This window comes from Pelodiscus sinensis, chromosome 1, assembly GCF_052426305.1.
Source record: "Pelodiscus sinensis isolate ZL-2025 chromosome 1, ASM5242630v1, whole genome shotgun sequence".
Lineage (NCBI taxonomy): Eukaryota > Metazoa > Chordata > Testudines > Trionychidae > Pelodiscus > Pelodiscus sinensis.
The window spans coordinates 289,267,348-289,288,361 of NC_143052.1; the positions used below are offsets into that span (position 1 = coordinate 289,267,348).

The 21,014-nt window shown below is 42.9% G+C and overlaps 1 protein-coding gene across 2 annotated transcripts in view; it reads right to left on the reverse strand.

The window, feature by feature from the left end:
* VWA8 (von Willebrand factor A domain containing 8) overlaps nucleotides 1–21,014 on the reverse strand; it is a 254,315-nt gene that overhangs the window by 118,810 nt on the left and 114,491 nt on the right. For both annotated transcript variants that reach the window (XM_075918951.2, XM_075918952.2), the window contains exons 19-20: nucleotides 19,988–20,094; nucleotides 4,753–4,824 (exon numbers count right to left, since the gene is read on the reverse strand). In XM_075918951.2, coding sequence (XP_075775066.2) covers nucleotides 4,753–4,824; nucleotides 19,988–20,094 — 179 coding nt within the window. The remainder of the gene's footprint in view (nucleotides 1–4,752; nucleotides 4,825–19,987; nucleotides 20,095–21,014) is intronic.

Here is a 21,014-nt window from a genome sequence, read left to right on the forward strand (position 1 = left end):
GTTTTTCGCCTTCCTCTGTAGCATTGGGCACAGATCACAGCTGAAGGACTCTCTGCATGTTGGGGCCTTCAAAGTATTTGAAGGCTTCAATATCTGAGACATAGGTGAGAGGATTATTCTAAGAGGGGTGGGCGAGATTCTGTGGCCTGCACTGTGCAGGGGGCCAGACTAGATGATCATAATGGTCCCTTCTGACCTTAAAGTCTATGAGTCTATGAGATTTAACATGTACAGGTTGAGCATCTCTAGTTCGGCACTCTCTGGTCCAGCAACACCTATGGTCCAGCCTCATTTTTTGAGGCTTACAGGATCTTTCAAAAAAGTGCCCCGTTTTCAAAAGAACTGCTTTTAGACTGCAGTTTCAATTTCGAAATAGCGCTTTTTCGAAAGAGCGCCATTACGTGATTATGCAACTGAAGCACGGAATATTTAAATCCCGTCTTCATTTGCACTTTCAAAGTGCTTCATTTACATCCCTCTGCCGACAGAGAGATGTAGTTGAAACACACCCTTAGGAATGAAAAATCAAAGGCATGACTACAAAATGGGGAATAAAGGGCTAAGTGGCTGAAATGGATGCGGTGATTATAGTGGATCACAAAATAAATATGAGTCAACAATGTGACACTGTTATGAAAAAGGTTAATATCTTTGTGGGGTGTATTACAAGGAGTGTCCTATATAAGACATAGGAGGAAAAAGGTCTTGCATTCACTAGGCCTCAGCTGGAGTACTATGTTCAATTCGTGGATGATTGTTTTTAAAAAAATTTGACCTATAAGGAAAGGTTAAAAAATGTGGATGTTTAGTCTTGAGAAAACACAATTGATATGTTAAGAGCTATTATAAAGAGGACTGTGATCAATTTTTCTCCATGTCCACTAAAAATAGGACAAGAAGTAAGGGTCTTAATCTGCAGCCAAGGATATTTACATTAGATATTAGGAAAAACTTTCCAAATAAAAGGATAGATAAGTTCTGGAATAGGTTTCTACAGGCGATTGTGGAATTACCATAATTGGGGAGGTCCTCATGATTTTAAAAATGGGTTAGCCAATCATCTCTTAGGGATGGTCTACGTCTACTTGTTTATTCCTTAGGACAGGGTGTTCGATTTGATGAATTTTCACAGTCCCTTCCTCCTCTACATTTCTATGATTTTATGAACCTCTATATTTCATGATTTAGCTTCTACTACATGAATAAATCAAGTTTTTCAAGATTTCCTGTAATCTGAATCTGCAAATGAAGTCAAATCTTTATACACAACTGTGACAGGGAATTTGCTTTGTATTACTGGCATTTTTGTTTTTAATAATTGCCAGTATCCTGAAATCACAAACTTGAAAAATTATAGGACTACATAAAGTCAAAGGACACACATTTTATCAGAAAGAAATAAAATACAGGTGGAAACCTGTAATATCACATATGGAGATAGTAATGCACCCATATGCTGCTGTTACTGCAGCTACGAGATTTTAAAAACCATAAACAGTCTGATACACTGAAATGTTCCATCTAGTTTCAGAACAGCTACATAGTTGGAGAACTGCATAATGTACTTTTTAAAAAGTCCTTCAAAAATATGGCAGATGGCAGCAGTCATTATGTGCCAATCTCTAGTAGATTTCATGCCCAACTCTCCACAGAATAAGGCTTGAGCCAACTGTGGCAAAAAACAAACCGCAGAGAGACAGATGAACATACAGAATTGGTACAGAACATATCAAATATCAAACAAATTGGATATTCTACAAAAGAAGAAAGGCTTTTTGGCAAAAGAAAAAGAACATGGTTTGTCTGCATGTCTGTAATACTGTCTTCAAAATTCACACTCATAAAAATAAGATATTTTCCAACTACTAAACAATATTGCTTTCTCCACCTCTCTAATGGATCAGAGAACAACATGGCTGCCTTTTGTTTTCTTCTTTCAAAGCTATCATTGCTAATGAGAGTAAGAACATGTCTAGCTTCCAAAAGAATGCTCAGATACTAAATTGACGCTGTAAAGCACCAATGAATGCAGTGAACAGTGCTAACACAACTCAGGGTGAAATCCTGCCCCATGAAGTCAATGGGAGTTTTGTTACTGACTCCAGTGGTGCCAGGATTTCACCTTACACTTTTTTTTGTTTGTTTCATCAAATACAAGCTCTTTTTTCTTACAGCTTTATTTTATATCCAAGGGAATGATTTATTTCTAAAATATGCATATAATATTTAGAAACAAAAAAGGCATTTGCCACTAGATCATAACTATAAAAATTTTAAGGTTGGTCAACTTTTAAACTTAGCTGCTTGAAGAAGTACAGTATGTTCCTGCACAGATACTGTGGTGTACCACACAAAATCCTTGTTTGGCAAAAATGGTTAGGGAAATCAGCTCTTTCAAGCTCTTTCATTCTATTCCCGGCTCTCCCACAGACTCGTTCTGTGACAAGTCACCACTTCTGTATGCCTCAGATTTTCATGTAAAATGGAAATATCTAACCAGAGTAAGTCAGTGATTAATGCAGTGTGTATAAATCAGCTGTCTGGATGCAAAAGCTTCGTGTAAGTGTAAACTATTACAATCATTAAGGACAACCTTCCAGCAAGAGGGAATGATTTAATTTAACACTTGAGGTACATCCAGACCCATTTAAGGCTCCTCTATGCCATTAAGAGACCACTAAAGCCAACTTAACTGACTTTCTGAGAAAAACCTAACTACACAATCCTAACTTATACAAAATTGTATAAAGAATGTGTTGGCAACATGGGCGGGGAAAAGAAACACTGCTGCATGTTAGAACAGCCTCATAGGAGAAGTTTCCAGTTGACCCAAGTTAGAACAACCCTGAAAGAAGCCTATGGTAACTGTGGAGATCAAAGAGCACAAAGATGGCATAAAGTCACCTTCCTTCTTATGTCATCTCGAGTCCTGTAGTAATGAGTCAAGAATTAAGCGCTCTCTTACATACCAACTGGTATCTAGAATAATGAGCAATGTCATATAAAAATGCTGAAAGTATTGGGTTGTTCTACGGGAAGATTACAATAACATATGATTTGTGCAATCTCATGTAACTGGCCCCTATGGATTAGACATATTTTACATCACAGCCCACAAGGAACATGACTAACTCAGCTGATCAGAAGCACTAGAAGAATAAATTAGTTGTTCTTTTCAGAGATATCTACATAGCACTGTGTCTGAAATATTTTCACTATATAAACTTAAACATACGCATTCATCAAAAAACTCCAGCCCCCTCATATACCAGTGGGGCCAGGGTTGGCAGAGCAGAAGCAGCGAGCATATGGGAGCGGGGCCTCAATCATGCGGGGGAGGGGCTGTCCTAGCTCTGCGCAGGTCCCTGTGCCACCCAGTGGAGATGGATGGGGAGCTGGACGGCTCTCGGGGACATTGGGGGCGGACGCGATTCAGGGCTTTCTTCACACCCATTTCTTCACACATACATCCCAGTCCTGTCTGTCTGGGAGCCAGAGCTAGTGCTCCAGACCTTGTGGCTGCACAGGCTTCAGAGAAGGGGGAGTCTGAGCTCCTGCCGCGGACTCTGCGTGCCACTGAAAATCAGCTTGCATGCCACTTATAGCATGTGTGCCATAGGTTGCTGACTCCTGCCTAACCTAAACCTCCCTTGCTGCAATTCAACCAACTGCTTCTTGTCCTACTATCACAGGTTAAAGAGAATTTTTTTTCTCCCTCCTTGCAGAATCTTTTACATACTTGAAAGCGTTATGTCCCCTTTCAGTCTTCTCTTTGCCACACTTATCAAACCCAATTCTTTCAAACTTCCCTAATTTTTGGTGCTCTTCCTTGGAGCTTCTCCAATTTGTCCACACCTTTTCTCAAATGTGGTACCCAGAACTGAATGCAATACTCCAGTTGAGGCCTAATCAGTAAAACAGAAGAATTACTTATCCGGTCTTGATTACAACACATGTTAATGTATATTTACTAAATTAATGTTTGTTGTAAGTGTAAGCTAGTATTAAGACCAGAGTTAGGATAGCACTTGAGGACAGAGAAGATCTAAAACATTACTACTTTGCATTTGCTGTGAAGTTGTAAAGAATGTTTCGTGGAGTTCAAGGGTCACCCAGCCCTCAAGCCATGGCAGACCCACTTGTGCCTAACCTGATACAAGCAGGTATACCCATTATATACCCATCCTGCTATAGTTACTTGTAGAGATGAATTTTGAAAAGAATTTTGAATGAAGAAAACAAAGTGTACTCGTGGAAGAAAATAAACAAATCCCACAGCCTGAATTCTGAGGAGGAGTAACCACATAAAAACAAAAAGAATCCTTCTCAACTCTTAAGAGCACATGAAGTGATTGAATCTGATATGCAATCAGTTTTCTATGTGGCTGCACAGAAGTACTTTAAGGTTGTCTTCTTCTTAAACCTTGGTACTCCGAGTGGAGCATAGGTCACGCACAAGTCTCCTCCACTTCACTCTGTCTCGTGACAAAACTTCTAGCTGACGCCAGGAGTAACCCGTTTCCAATAAACCTGGCAGTCTGGATGGCTACTAGTATTTTTAGTTTTAGATTTCTCTGTAGTTATTTACATATTACAAAATTAGATTCCAATAACATTCTGAGATAAAATTGAAGGTTTATCAACAGCACAATAGATGCAACTTCAATGAAGCATACATAACTGAGTTTCACTTGCTTATACCAATGGTGAATTTGGTCCACACATTGTACAGAGATCTTTGTTTTAACTTACCTGGTTGCCAACTAAAAGAAGGTGTTCTCCCAGCAAAAAGTCTTTTAGCATATCCTCCATCACCATCATATGCTAGAGACCAAAAAATAAAAAAAATAAAAAAAAATTAAATACAATGCTTATGCACACTAAATAAATGCAAAATTATTGAACTCTTTTTCACCAGAATCCTGATCACCACACATATATCTATTTATTTGGTATTTTAAAGCAAGAAAATTGTCTCAATCAGAGCAGAGGGAATCTGTTCAGTAACTCAAACAATGATATACAGTTTTTAACTCCATTGATATACTAGCCTGCATTTTGACTGGTATTACGTAACTGATTTCTGTATTTCTCAATATGTGTTCAGAATGAATTTCCTCGTAATCTGGTGGGCTAATATTTGTCAACCACAGTGCAAGGACTGACATAATGATTCTAGGTTCTTATGATTCTAGGTTGTATCAACAGGTGTGTTGTAAGCAAAACTCGTGAAGTCATTCTGCCGCTCTACTCTGCACTAGTTAGGCCTCAGCTGGAGTACTGTGTCCAGTTCTGGGCGCCACATTTCAAGAAAGATGTGGAGAAATTGGAAAGGGTACAGAGAAGAGCAACAAGAATGATTAAAGGTCTAGAGAACATGACCTATGAAGCCAGGCTTCATGAACTGGGCTTGTTTAGTTTGGAAAAAAGAAGATTAAGGGGGGACATGATAGCAGTTTTCAAATATCTAAAAGGGTGTCACAAGGAGGAAGGAGAAAATTTGTTCCTCTTGGTTTCTGAGGACAGGACAAGGAGTAATGGGCTTAAAGTGCAGCAGGGGAGGTTTAGATTGGACATTAGGAAAAAATTCCTAACTGTCAGGGTGGTCAAATATTGGAATAAATTGCCAAGGGAGGTGGTGGAATCTCCCTCTCTGGAGATATTTAAGAACAGGTTAGATAGACATCTGTCAGGGATGGTGTAGGTGGAGCTAGGTCCTGCCTTGAGGGCGGGGGGCTGGACTTGATGACCTCTTGAGGTCCCTTCCAGTCCTATGATTCTATGATAATGACTGCACGTATGTAGACTGTCTCACCCAAATACCCCAAGAGAACCTGCTTCAATACAGAAATAAAACACCTACCACTCACACACCCCTGTCTACTACCTACCACTGCAAGTCTGGTGGATACATCAACACAAGTGAAATTTGGCAAAAAATGTCTGGGATTTTGTCCTGCAAAGGGGATCGGGGAGAGGCAGTGACACATGCCTGTCGTACTGAATGTTTGGAGCCATTAACAGCCACTCTGCGCACACGCCCCAGCGCTGGTAGGAAAAGTGCGTGTCTGTGACAGCAGTTCCGGTGACACTCAGGGCAGTTCCAAGTTGGAGGGGGAATGTGGGGAGAAAAAAATCACTTCCATTGCTGCCTCTCCTAGTTCATTTCCTCTCCAGCAGCCTCCCCAGGGCGCTCCAGCAGGAGGGAGGCTGAACTTGGAAACGCACATGACCCCCCCCCTTCCAGCAGCTCAGTACAACGGACCCCAACGTCCCTTCCCCATGGTGCTGCGGAGAGGAGCTAAAAGGCGGTGAAGTGGCACAATAAGATTTGCTCCAAAAGATCCCCCCACATCAGTGGCATAGCGAGGTGGGCGGGGAGGCAGTTGCCCCCGGGTGCCATGCTAGGGGGGCGCTGGGCTGGGGTGGGAGCGCACAGCCCTGCACAGTGAGCCTGATGCTGGCAGGCCACTTGCTCCCTGCAGACAAGCCACCGAGGCAGGCCAGGCAGTGGGAGCGGACACTTCAAAGGTAGAGTTACCATACAGCCGGTGCCTGGCTCGAGGGGAGGGCACTGGGTTAGAGCGGAAGGAGCTGGGGGGTGCCTGGATCTGAGGTAGGGGAGGGCATTGGTTTTGGGGGTACTCAATTTTGTTTTGAAAGAGGGGTCCTTTATAAAAAAAAAGGCTGAGAAACACTGCTTTATAGAATCATAGAACACTAGGACTGGAAGGGACCTCGAAAAGCCATTGAGTCCAGTCCCCTGCCCTCATGGCCGGACCAATACTGTCTAGACCATCCCTGATAGACATTTATCTAACCTACTCTTAAATGTCTCCAGAGATGAGGATTCCACAACCTCCCTGGGCAATTTATTCCAGTGTTTGACTACCCTGACAGTTAGGAACTTTTTCCTAATGTCCAACCTAAACCTCCCTTGCTGCAGTTTAAGCCCATTGCTTCTTGTTCTATCCTCAGAGGCCAAGATGAACAAGTTTTTTTCCCCTCTTCCTTATGACACCCTTTTAGACACCTGAAAACTGCTAACATTTCCCCCCTCAATCTTCTCTTTTCTAAACTAAACAAGCCCAATTCTTTCAGCCTTCCCTCATAGGTCATGTTCTCTAGACCTTTAATCATTCTTGTTGCTCTTCTCTGGACCCTCTCCAATTTTTCCACATCTTTCTTGAAATGCGGTGCCTAGAATTGGACACAATACTCCAACTGAGGCCTAATCAGCACAAAGTAGAGTGGAAGAATGACTTCTCGTGTCTTGCTCACAACACTCCTGTTAAAGCATCCCAGAATCATGTTTGCTTTTTTGCAACAGCATCACACTGCTGACTCATATTCAGCTTGTGGTCCAGTATAACCGTTAGATCCCATTCTGCCATACTCCTTCCTAGACAGTCGCTTTCCATTCTGTATGTGTGAAACTGATTGTTCCTTCCTAAGTGGAGCACTTTGCATTTGTCTTTATTAAACTTCATCCTGTTTACCTCAGACCATTTCTCCAATTTGTCCAGATCATTTTGAATTATGACCCTATCCTCCAGAGCAGTTGCAACCCCTCCCAACTTGGTATCATCTGCAAACTTAATAAGCGTACTTTCTATGCCAATATCTAAATTGTTGATGAAGATATTGAACATAACCGGTCCCAAAACAGACCCCTGTGGAACCCCACTTGTTATACCTTGCCAGCAGGATTTTGAACCATTAATAACTACTCTCTGAGTACGGTTATCCAGCCAGTTATGCACCACCTTATAGTAGCCCCACCTAAGTTGTATTTGCCTAGTTTATTGATAAGAATATCATGCAAGACCGTATCAAATGCCTTCCAACCTCTCCAAACTCAACATCAGAGGCAAGCGATGTGGGTCCTATGCCCAGTCTTGGTGATATGCTCAGGGAGTCCAGAAGGGCTACTGCAGCAGAGCTAGTCACTGAACTGGCCTAGATACTGGGGTGACCTGAGCATGCTTGTCCCCATGTCAGTGAGAAGAGTGGCACTAGCTACTGTGAGACCTGTAACACTCTGGCTCTGATTCTGAAGTTGACTCCAACCAAGATGATTGAGGTTGTGCCGCACCAAATGGTACAGGTGAACGTTGCACCCATGTCAGATCTCTGGAAGTCTGACGCCGATGGGATTGTTCCTGGGAGCGGTGCCAGGGTGACCGATCTCAGGATGCTCAGTTTCGTAGTGAAATTGAGCACCGCATCATAGCAGGTTTGCCTCTTGACTGTGCTGGACCAATAACTGGGGATTGCTGCCTCAGGGAGTCCCTAGAGGATGTTGAGTAGCTGAACATCATCTCTGTTAAGTCCGGGGCCGCTTTGTAAGTCTCAGGATGGCCACATTCCTCATATAGCTATTTCTAGTAGGAGATACTACTCTTACTGGACTCGATGGCCCAAACTGCGGTGCCAGAGTCGACGGTGCCAACTGATCTCTCAGCAATGAGAAGTGTCGTGACACAGGACACACTCCCTTAGATTTAGTCACCTTGGGCTGCTTCTGCCACTTACAGACACTGGAAAGCGAGAGCGATGTGCAAAGTTGGAGCCAAAGTCTTCAGTGCTAATGAATGTCAGTGCTGCAGTGTCTTTGAGGCCAAGACCTTTTGTGGCCCCGTGGTGTCCCATGCAGAAGATGGTGCACTCTGCACCAAGGACATCTACTTCAGCACTGTGGCCAACTATACTGGCTGACACTGCAAGGTGGACTCCATGAGGATCTGATTAAGTCTGTAATCTCTGTCCCTGCAAGTTCTTGGTCAAAACCCCTTCCAAATCCTGCACTTATCTGGTTTTGAGTACTGAGCCATTAAGTTCCTACGGTAGCACGAATGGCTGCCATTAGCACATTTAGAATTAAAATCATATTCACACTTGATATTTCTAACTTCACATTCCAGAATGAGACATGCACAAAAATAGGATATACACATTCCGCAGATTGTAACTTCAAAATTAATGTCACATGATGCATTTTGCATAAAGCGCTTTCGAGTATGCATACTCTGAAGTAGGGATGTCAAATCCTATTTAACTGGTTAACTGATTAAGAGGGGATGGCAGGGAGAGATGCTTCAGGGCTCCCCTCCCCCCAGCTTCTGGGCTGGAGCAGCCCCACCTCCCCCACAGGCAAGAGCTACACTAACCAGGCTGGAGCAGCCCCTGCCTGCAGCAGGCCAGTGTGCCCCACAGGCAGTGGCTGTTCTGGCATTCTAGCCACGGTAGTCCCTGACTGGGGGGTACCTGGGCCCACCGTAGACAAAGGCTTCTCCAGCTGGGACAACGGAGCAGCTGCTACCTGAAGTGGGCTCCTCCATGGAGCTGGAACAGCTCCCTGTCCATGGCAAGCAGGGAGCTGTTGCAGCCCCTGCCAGTTAACTGGATAAACATTCACATCCCTAATGAGAAGCCAGTTTTCATAAAGCTGGAGGAGCAGGGAGGAGACTATGATGCTGGCATACTTCACCCAGTGCATTAAACACCCCATGTGAGTGAAACCAGACAATTATTATGTTCCTGAATGAACTCACACAGGATAATTATAGAAGACAAAAACACTCTGGCAACTGTTGGTGAACACTTCACACCGCAATCATCATTTATCTAATCTACCACGCCAGGCCTCGACCTCACAGAAAATCTGCACAATTCTTTCAAAAGACGAGCCTGGTAGCTTGAATTAATAAGTTTGCTAGATACTAAAAACCATAGACTGAAGAGACACACTGGATTTATAGCTTATTTCATTACAACAATCTGTAACCTACTAACCTTCTCTTTTTGTCCTCTTTTTCCACTCAGGCTCATCTGAAGAAGTGGGTTTTGCCCATAAAAGCTCATGATACTGTATTTATTTTTGTTAGTCTCTAAGGTGCCACAGGACTACTCATTTTTAAAGTTACTAATTAACAGGGCTACGACTCTGAGACTTTTTGTCCTATGACTGCAGAAGCGTTAACAGGCCACTCTACCTTCGGTGGTCCCTTAGGATATGTGCTAACTCAGGGGTGGGCTACTTCACAAATGTTTGAAGTGGCCCCTGGCCACCCCAGAAAGGACAGGGTCACTTCCGTGCTCCCCCACTCACAGACCCTGATTGGCCTGGGGGTGGGGAAGTGCGTGAAGTCTTTGTCATCAGACCCCTCCCCCTCCACCCCAAAGAGAACTGCCAGCTGTTCTGAACAGCTGGCAGCATTCCCTCTAGTGCCCACGCCCCTTGCAGGACGGGAGGAGACTTCGAGTGCTCACCCCGGTTCCCCAGGACAATCAGGGCCTGGGGCTGGGGAAGTGAACGAAGTCTCTCGCTCCCTGCTCCCGCCCGACAAGGGGCGTGCAGCAGTTAGAGTGAACTGCTAGCAGGAGCGCACCTTACAGGGAACCCTGGTCACAGGTTTTATGTTATACTCTCAAGTTCACAAGAGATTTATTTGCAAAACCTTTGTAGAAGAGGTCAGCTACCCTGCTGCATACATTAAATATTATGGAATATATAATGCAGTTCTTCTCTGTTTTACATTTTCTTAATCAGTATTTCTAAGCTGATTTTATATTTTAAATGTACTCTTAAGCCTTCCTGAAGCAATCATTCCAGATTATTACATATTTATCTCACTGAAACAAAGACTTTTACAATAATCAGTCATAAGAGGTTTAATGTGTTCATAACAAAGTCCATTGTTTTTAGAAAAAGGGCACACTAGCTTACTTTGTGTAATCTCCATAACAATAGAAATGTTTATGAAATTTCACAAACTTTAAATGATATGTTTTCAAATATTTTAGGCATAATAAAGGACTTTATATCTTGCAAAGGCTCTGGTGGAGGTTTCTCTTAAAACTAGTTAATCAAATAGACAGAAGGAAAGCAAGGAAACTAACTGGAAAAAAAGGGTGTTGTTCCTTTAAAAGATTTCTTAAAGGAGAGGTGGGTTGGGGTGAAGGGAGAAAGATTAAAATTAGAGAGAGAGACAGAAAAAATAGGAGACTTCGGAAGCAATCTTTTTGTACTATAGTAATTAAAATTAAAATGTATATTTCAGATAAGGGTGATATTTTGAAGGTTTTATTGAAAAACTATGTATCTGAAGACCCAAGTGTTTAAGGTTAAGGATGTATACTCATATTGTACATCTAAATATCTATGCAAGGGTATTATAGAGATGTGATTTTTATAATTTTCAGCAACACATTAATGAATATTTTAAAGCAAATTTTAAACTAAGGTCCTGTAGACTAACAAGTTCTGAGTACATATTAAAGTAATGCATAACTGTTTCTCAGCAAATTCAGAAAATGGCAATATATATGTGGGGGTTAGCAAATGGCATCATTGCCACTTGAATGATTCTACCACCAGCCTGCTCCTACACCTTTTCCCTTGGCCTCACACCCTACAACCAGCTCACTCCTGCACCTTGCCCTAGCCCAGACCAGACGCGTAGTGAGGGTGTTATGTGGACAAAGGCAAAATTTGTCATCCCCGCCCCCGCCACACGGCGGAAACCTGAACCTGGCACATGACTGAGCTCGAACCTGGGAGGAAGGAAGGGAGCTTGTACTGCATTTTCCCTCACCCCTCCATCACTAATCCGCTGGCAGAGATGGAGGAGGGTCGGGCTGGGGGCAGGGAGGAGGTTTCAGCCAGCAGTGGTGGGTAGAAGAAGAGCAGGTAAGCCGAGCAATGACAGGGGGAGTGGAGGAGGACTAAATTGGCGCCCACTCCCTAGCATGGCGCCCGGGGGTGACTGTCCCCCACATCACCCCTCGCTACGCCACTGGGCCAGACACCCTACCCCCAGCCTGCTCCTGCACCCTCTCTTCTGGCCAGACTCTGCACCCTCACCCCTCCTGCACCCTACCTCCCACCCAGATCCTGCATGCTCATCCCCATCCCACTCACTGGCATAGATGGGGGGGGCACACATGGGAGGGGGGAGGAAAGAGGTCATGTGGCTCATGCCTCCCAGGAGCAACAGGAAGGGAGGAGGCCACGCGACTGAGGACGGAGGTGGAGGCGGGTGGCAGGATGCAGATGACATCACTCAGTCGTCCTGCAGGAAAAAGTTTTTATATAGAGAGAAATGTGATACAGGTTGGAGCTCCCTGGTCCAGCATCCTTGAGACCTGACTGGTCCCAAATGAGGAATTTTTCCGGACCAGGGGAGGTCATTTAAGGGCCCCTCCCACCGCCCCTCTCCTGCTTCCTGGCTCTCCCCACAGCCCAGCTGAGCCACACGCCAGCTCCTGGCCTCTCCCAACCCAGCTGAGCGGTGCTCCTTCCCATCCTCTTAGCACCTCCCCACATCTCCTTCAAATCTCAGTGCCTCCTCCCAATACCCCATATCCCTTCAGCACTTCCCCAAATCCCTAGAGCCCCCTCCCCACCCCACATTCCCTGAACCTCCCCTCAAGCCCCTTCAAATCCCAAAGCCCCATTCCTGCCCCACATCCCTTCAACTCTCCCCCTTCCTATGTCTCTGTGCGCAAGGCCCCCCGAATGCCCAGCTCTCCTAGCACCCTCTATTGTCCTATCAGCCCCCACCTCAGCCTCCCCTGGGTCCCTGCCTCTGCCTCAAGGACTCGCCTCTTGTCTCAGGTGGAGACACCATGTGCGCCTGCCTGGGGCCCCCTGCTGCCTTCTCTGCCCACACACACGCGCTCCCCTCACTCAGCTCTTCAGCGCACCCCCACTCTCCCCTATGCGACCCCAGAGCCTGCACCACAAACTCCAGGCGGGGTGTCTGGGGACAGCCCATGCCTAGGCAGGTAGTAGGTTGGAGACTCGGGGCTGAGGCAACTTTCCCAGCACCGCAGGCTCACAGAGATGGACCCCATGGGCATGAAGCTATCCTGGCAAGGGGAGGGGGGGTCCACTGGGCGAGGGGTAAGGCCATGCGGGTTCCTCCCCGCTAGAGCACTGGGAAGTGGGGAGGCTGCACAGCTGAGGACACAGGTGGAGGCGGGTGCAGTGGGACACAGATGACATCACTCTGCTGTCCTGCAGGAAACATTTTTTATATATATATAGAAAGAGATAACAAGTGGTCCTGTGGCACCTTAGAGACTAGCCAAAATATATAGAATCATGAGCTTCCATGGGCAAAACCCACTTCATCAGATGAACTGGAGTGGAAATAACACAAACTAAGCAATACATATAACAACAATATAAATGATCTGCCAACAGGTCTGGCAAGCTGGAAGGCTTTTTCACTTTTAATTTACTAGACTGAAGGCTCACCAGACAGAAGCCAGCTGAGGGAGCCTGCAGAAAGGGTCAGAACAAGGATTGGTAAAGGCAAGGAGGTGGGCAGTAAGACCCAGGGAAAGGAGCACCTTCCCTTGCCTCTTATATACATTGCCCATGGGCCTAAGCTTCTGGCATAGATACCAGGGGCCTTGGAGCATCATGCTTCACAATGCTATCAGCCATTGCTGGTAGCAAAAGACATGGAGCTCTGAGCTGCCATGGGGGGCTCTGGAGCTATCAACCACTGCTAGGAGTAGTGGGGGGAGCAGTCATTTCCCCCATGGGAGTTAGCTTCCCTGTTATTTTTAATGTGTCACAGACAGGTCACAGTCTTCCCTGAATTTTTGTTTAGCCCAGAACCTGTCTATGGCTTTTACTAACAATAACTGAGACAAAATCTAAAGCATAATAATGACTAAGGCTACGATTTTATCATAGAGGTGTCAGAAGTAATGGAATCAATGATAAAGAGAAAGCAGCAAGGGATGGCAGCAGCCCCTGTCCGTGAGCTCCCTGAAGAAAGAGGCAGCATAGTGGGGGAAGGAGAGGAGGTGGCTTCCTGCAGCATGGGCTCCCCCCAGCACTGGCTCCTGCCTGCACCCCCTGCTGCCTCTGTAGGAGGCAGCGGGGGCAAGAGGGAGACAGGTTTGTGGAACTGGCACATGTGGAGAGCCTGCTTGAAAGCTGGCTCCCCGCACGTACTGGCTCCCACATGCCCCCCCATACATTCTGTGCTTCTGCCTCTCTATCAGAGGCAGCAGAAAGGGAGGGCACCAGTTCCCACCATCTCCTTCTCCCCAACTGCCTCTGAAACAGAATTAACTGACAAGCCCAGGCCTGGGTTTATCAGATAATTGTGTAGTCGTCTATGTTGACATCCCTACTTCAAAGCATGCAGCAAGAACCAGCTGTGCGTGTATGGTTGATAAGACATAATTGCTGATATTCTACTCTAAGAGGAAAAATACAATATGTATTCAAATTATAATACTATTATTAGATACAATTTAACATATAGCAGATTGTTTTTATCATCTTTGATTTAATATGTGAATAGATATACAATGTAAAATAACTAAATAATTTGAGAGTACTTTTTGTTGACCTAATATCAGGGGATGAGGGTTTATTTGCTATACAAAATTAAAAATGTATTCAGCTCACAATATTATTGCCACATAAACCAGGATGCACAATCAGGTTATAATTAATTTATAATAATAATAATAAATAATAATAATAATGCAATTGACTGCAATAAACTACTATAATCAAGAACTAGTAATAATATTTTCTTGTATGATGTGAAGAAAAGTCTCAATGGCCAAATTTCACTTTGGTACAACTCCACTGAAGTCAAGACATGAGTTGAATCCATATGTTTATAATTACACAAATCTGTACCACTAGAAGGTGAGACATTGATCTCAAATACAAGTTTATATTCCGGTTACAGTTTATTGTCAAGAAAAAAGAAAATCTATCCCAAATCAAAAATGTGTGGCTAAACTGCTATTCTCACTCTTTGAATCAGACTAACTAATCAAGGACACCATTAAAGTTAGGGATGGGAAATGTTAATCTGGAGCAGCCCCTGTCTGTGATGTCCTGGGAGCAATGCAGGAAGGGTCTGCTCTGGCTGGGCTGGAGCAGCCCTTGTCTGTGGCGGGAGCCACTCCAATCCCGGCCCCAGCTCCTGCAAGGTGGCTAGGAGCCGGGAGCAAGCAGAGCCCCGTGGACTAGGGGGTTGGAGCAGTGAAATCTTGCTTAATTGGTTAACTCAGTAAATGTGAAATTAACCTAATGTTTAACCAGTTAACTGATTGCCCAGGATTTTACATCCCTAGTTAAAATACTTGTGATGTATTTTATAGTAATTAAATGGTATTAAACATTCTAACATGTAAAAATGGTAATGTACTTGAAAACAAAAATAAACCTAAAATTGTTTCAAGCAAACAGATTTGTTGCAAATAAAAATGATGCAATTATCGGTGAAGCTTGATAACATGAAAACTGCAGGCCGCTTTATTAGTATCAAAATCTTGTGTATGCTCTGTATCTAGTGAAAATAGGTCATCTGTAAGTAGGTCAAACAAGGTACTTAGAAAAAAGAGTGACTGTCTTTACATAAATGTAACATACAACTATTTTTTGTTTCAGCATTATCATTTTACCCCCAGCATTTGCTTCTTGAAATCAGTAACTCCTGCATTATTACTAAGAATACAGAAATATTTAATTTATAATACTGCAGAAGCTGTTGTAGTGTTCCAAATCCCTCTAGGCCAAAACAAAGGGCAGTATTTTAATGGTGCTTATAATCAAAGCTTAATATTGCAAAATCCTAAGTACTCATGTCAAGAAACTATCAAATGCACCATACGAAAGAAGGCTTGAAGGTAAATTTCTGTATTTCCTTGAATGTGCACGCACGCGCACACACAGTAAAATAGCTGACCAAGTTTGTTTTAGTCTAGATTTAACATCAGGTATCCTAGCAAGCCAAATCCATTATGCTTTCTGAGTTAATTGCTAAAAACATAGGAAAACTTCCTCACATTTAAACAAAACAATCCTAAATTGTAGAAATAACGGGGCTCGAGTTGTTTCTCTCTGTCATGAACAGGGGGAGTGCTGACCAGCACCCGGTGACTAAGGGATTAACTCAGGTACCTAGCAAAGGTGTCCGCCAGGGGGCTGGGAGAGCTAATTGAGATAGAAGGTTGAAATCTGAATTGGATATAGGTTCCCTGCCTACTTTCTTTGTGTGGGAGAGTTAAACCAGCAGTGGAGATACACAGAATTATTTAAACCAAGGCAGGACTACCATGCCCCTCCCTCCACCATGGAATTCAGGGCTTGGAAGTGGACTGAACAAAGAGAAAATGAGAAGTGAGTACCAGGGAAATGTGAGTCCAGTTGCGTTCAGGGTAATGTTTCTTTATTTTGTGGTATGGTTTGAACTGTTCTGTGTGAATTTATGCCTCCCTCTCCATTTACTACCATTTAAGCACTGTGCCGAGACTTTTCTCTGGTTTTTTAATTTATTTTCCTTGGTTGCTCTGCGACATCTAGCAATCAAGTATGCTTTATCAAGTTTATCTTTTGTTTTGTAATACAAATCACTTCTTTTAAAGGTAATGATTTGATTCTTGTGTCCTGGAAGGTTTGTCTGTGTGTATCTGCATGCCTCTGACTGAGATAGCTACTAGAGACTGCAGCTTGTTTTTCTCTTTTCTTTTTCAAGTTCTTTTTGGGCAAAGGAACTTAGAGTATCCCTGAGGTTGATTTCAAACTTTCATGCCTGGTTTTTTTTTAGGGATAAAAAAGAACTTCATGGTGGCAGCAAATTTCCCAAAATCTGTGTTTTAGGATTCTGAGGGAATGTTTTTGTAACGAGTGCCTGTAGAAGCAAGGTTTTAAAGCTCTCTTGTGGGCCCCCACCTTCTGCATTCGGAGTCCCAGAGTTGGGAACAGCCTTGACACTCTCAAACAACTGTTTCGGCATAATACATGCAAGTACTTGCTAGGAAAATGAGATAATTTCTAATAATAAGGTACAAGCCAGTACTGTGGTGAAATATACAGAGAATGTTTACAATCATGTCATGTTCACGTAAGACATTTCTAAATGGAAATGTCAAAATTCCACTAGATTTGGCAATAAGTATTCAATGCTTTCCCCCCCACCCCAATAGCTAGGCTGATTGTGACATTTAGCACCTATCTAAAAAAATCATTGTTCTTCTTCTGAGTCTCACAATATGCAGCCCACTTTAGATTGCTGGCTCCTGCTCTGATACTACATCTTCAGTTGCAGCATGCTGTGGTTTCACAGCAACGCTGAAGCCCCACTGGAACATGAAATGTTTTGGGGATGAGCATACATAACTAAATGCTGGGTTTTTAACTATACTACTTTATTACTCATAAATTAGTTTCAGTCTCCAGCAGATTTTCATGGTTCTGAAATCATCATGAGAACACTTTAGTGTGTCACACTGGGGTGGGAGCTAGCAACACAGGATTAAAGAAGAAAACCAATTTTTTATTCTCAATATGCTGCTTTTTGACAAACACACAATGCTACTGTTGATGAATTTAGGGCAATTTCCTTTGGTCTACACATTTAACAAACAAGTGACACCTAAACAAAGCAGATAAATAATATTTTAACACAGGTCAGGTTTAGATTTTTTTTAGTGCCTTCATTCTGGAATTACTACTATTACTGTCTCCTTAAACAAGATAAAAAGGGGCATTATTATAGGATTTAGGATTTCATCTGGGAGAGCCCCAAAATTAAAGTACTTTTCTGAACCAGCAGCACAGAACAAAACCTCAACCATGAACTTTTACTAGGGAAAATTAAGAAGATTCCCATAAATTCACATTGCTAGCAGGGCCCATGCAGTAGAGGTGGCACTCACTGCTCTGTGGAGAACTAGCAAATGAGGCGGGAAGAAAAGGATATGAAAAAAGCTAGCCCTAATAGGCAAACATTTCACAGAAGAACTCTAACTGTCGGTGCTACTTTAGCCAGGCAAAGCATCCTGGAGATTCGCTTTGTGGGCATGTCCTATGGCCAAGCATGCCCTAGGAACTGAAAGCTAACACTTCAGTGCTGTGATGATCAGAAACCTGCCCCCTCTAGTGAACCTGTCTTGCTTAGAAAAAAACACTTTCCCTTTCACAGCATGTTCACAGAGCCACTTTGCTTTTTTTTTTTTTCTTCTTCTCTCTTTCCCCTCATATACATTTTGGAATTTCTCTAGATCAGCTGAAGCGTGTGAGAGCTTGAAGCAATATTTCTATTAACAACAAATAATATGATTATTGTGAGTACTGCCCCCAATCAGAACAGAGATTTCACAGAATCACAGGACTGGAATGGAATGGATCTCGAGAGGTCATCAAGTCCAGTCCCCTGTACTCATCACAGGGCCAAGGACCATCTTGATCATCCCTGACATCTGTTTGTCTCACCTGCCCTTAAAAATCTCCAATGATGTAGATTCCATAACCTTCCTAGGCAATTTATTCTAGTGTTTAGCCACCCTGACAGCTAGGAAGGTTTTCCTAATGTCCAACCTAAACCTCAGTTCTTGCAGTTTAAGCCTATTGTTTCTTGTCCTATCATCAGAGGTTAAGAGCAATTTTTCTCCCTTCTTCTTGTAACCACCTTTTAGATACCTAAGAACTGTTTATCAAGTTCCCTCCTCTTTTCTAAACTAAAAACATTTTTTTCAATCTTTCTTCATAGCTCATATTTTCAACTAGACCTTTAATCATTTGTGTTGCTCTTCTCTTTTCCAATTTGTCCACATCTTTCCGGAAATTTATCCCTGGAACTGAATACAATACAGGTGACCCTTGCAATTCGCAGAACTGCTGTTCTCAGTTCCACATATTTGTGGGTGTCTCCTGGCCTGTGTGGGGGCTGGGAGCTGCAGGGAACTCACCTTGGCTCCTGACCCTGTGGAGAGTTCCCCACAGTTGCTGGCAGCTGCTGAGAATTCAGGAATGATCCCAACATGACTGTGAACCATTGATAATTTACTCTCTAGGAATGGTTTTCCAACCAGTGATACACTCATGCCATAGTAGTTCCATCTAGGTTTTAACCATCAGTAGCCACAGTAAACAAATTTGCATATATACCGCATAGTTCTTGAGCAATTCTTGCACTCTGATTAGCTAAAAATGGCTGTCAGCCCATTAGAATCCTGGGATTTGCATATAATAGTTATTAAAATACTGTATAGTGATTATGCAAAGTAGACACTCAGAACCAGAGAATTCATAGTCTGTATAACTAGAGGGACACTATGCTGCAGCAACTTTTGTCATATTCCTACACTTTAGTTGAGACATTTCACGTTAGAATAATTATTGAATAATACTTAGGAGTGCATGAGCCTATAATTTGGTTTAATATACTGTTAATAAGCATATTGCTTGTGCATTAAAAAGTATTACATATAAAATTACTATGAATAGTGATAACATTTTCAAAAATTCAACTGTGTTTTCATATTTTAAAATGTATACTAATAATTCCTAATCCGCATTCTGTATTGCAAGCTGCAAAACTTCAAGATATAACTTTCTAAAAATAGGATCTTTAAAAGGAGCTGTGTAGCTGCTGTAACAATAGTGGTTTAGGCAAACGACAGTAATAAATCTTCTCAACACAGTATTTTATTGATTCACTATAAACAAAATCCAGGTTCAAGAGCCATTTGTTTATTTTTCACAGGATTTTTCAACAGGAATTTCTACAGGATTTTTATCATCGCTTCACAAAGAGATGGTTAAGAAGCTTGATCTATAATAATCTGAAATAGCGACGAGGAGTCCTGTGGCACCTTATAGACTAACTGAAGTGTAGGAGCATAAGCTTTCGTGGGCAAAGACCCACTTCGTCAGATGCAGTGGGTCTTTGCCCACAAAAGCTTATGCTCCTACACTTCAGTTAGTCTATAAGGTGCCACAGGACTCCTCGTCGCTTTTGCAGATTCAGACTAACACGGCTACCCCTCTGATAATAATCTGAAATGAGTACCAAATTTACCAACAAGATTAAAATGCTTTAAGAGTTACTGTTCCAGACTGATGCAACCACTTCAGAAATATGTTCTTTAAAAAAATCATTACTGCAATGTTTAACAAAACTCTACTGCACCTGTAGCATCAGAGAACTGCACTTACCTGGGTGTTCTCATAAAACAGAACATCAGGCACTTTCATTTTCTCACTGGGATTATAAACAGGCATGGTGGCAGATCCAATTCTCAGTAACCCATTATGTATTTCACCTATTTATTTTATGAAAAACAAGGAATTACTTATAACTTTGATCTACAGATGTGTGGTCAATAATACTAGTAATGAGATGTGCATACATCTATTGCAATGTATGGGTAACAGGAAGATTTCCAGAAATATTTTGTTTCTTGCAGTTCAAAAGACGACAGAAAAGGAATAGCATGAAACCCTATGGCTTAAAATGAGTCCATTAAAATGTATGACAAACTATTGGTGATGGGGGACAAGTACCAGAAAGAACAATGAGATTGTGACAACTGCTTTGGCTGAAGCCTTAACTTGGTTCTTTCTTCTTTTAATCATTGAAAAGTCTCACAGGAGGACCAGCATGCCAGTCATTTCCTTTAAACTTTATCTGAAAGACACTGTGGCTGTGTCTAGACTGGCCAGTTTTTCCGGAAAATCAGCCGCTTTTCCGGAAAAACTTGCCAGCTGTCTACACTGGCCGCTTGAATTTCCGCAAAAGCACTGACTTCCTACTGTAAGAAATCAGTGCTTCTTGCAGAAATACTATTCTGCTCCCATTCAGGCAAAAGTCCCTTTTGCGCAAAAGGGCCAGTGTAGAAAGCTCAGATTTGTTTTGCGCAAAAAAGCCCTGCTCGCAAAATGGCGATCGGGGCTTTTTTGCGGAAAAGCGCGTCTAGATTGGCATGGACGCTTTTCCGCAAAAAGTGCTTTTGCGGAAAAGTGTCCGTGCCAATCTAGACGCTCTGTTCCGAAAATGCTTTTAACGGAAAACTTTTCCGTTAAAAGCATTTCCGGAAAATCATGCCAATCTAGACACAGCCTGTTGGTTTCTCCATTTAACACATTTTATACAAATGAGTTACAGCACAAAATAGGCACATTTTAAAACATTGGTGAAAAGTGGTTAAATTTGCATATGTTGGAGAAACCTTCAGCAGACGTT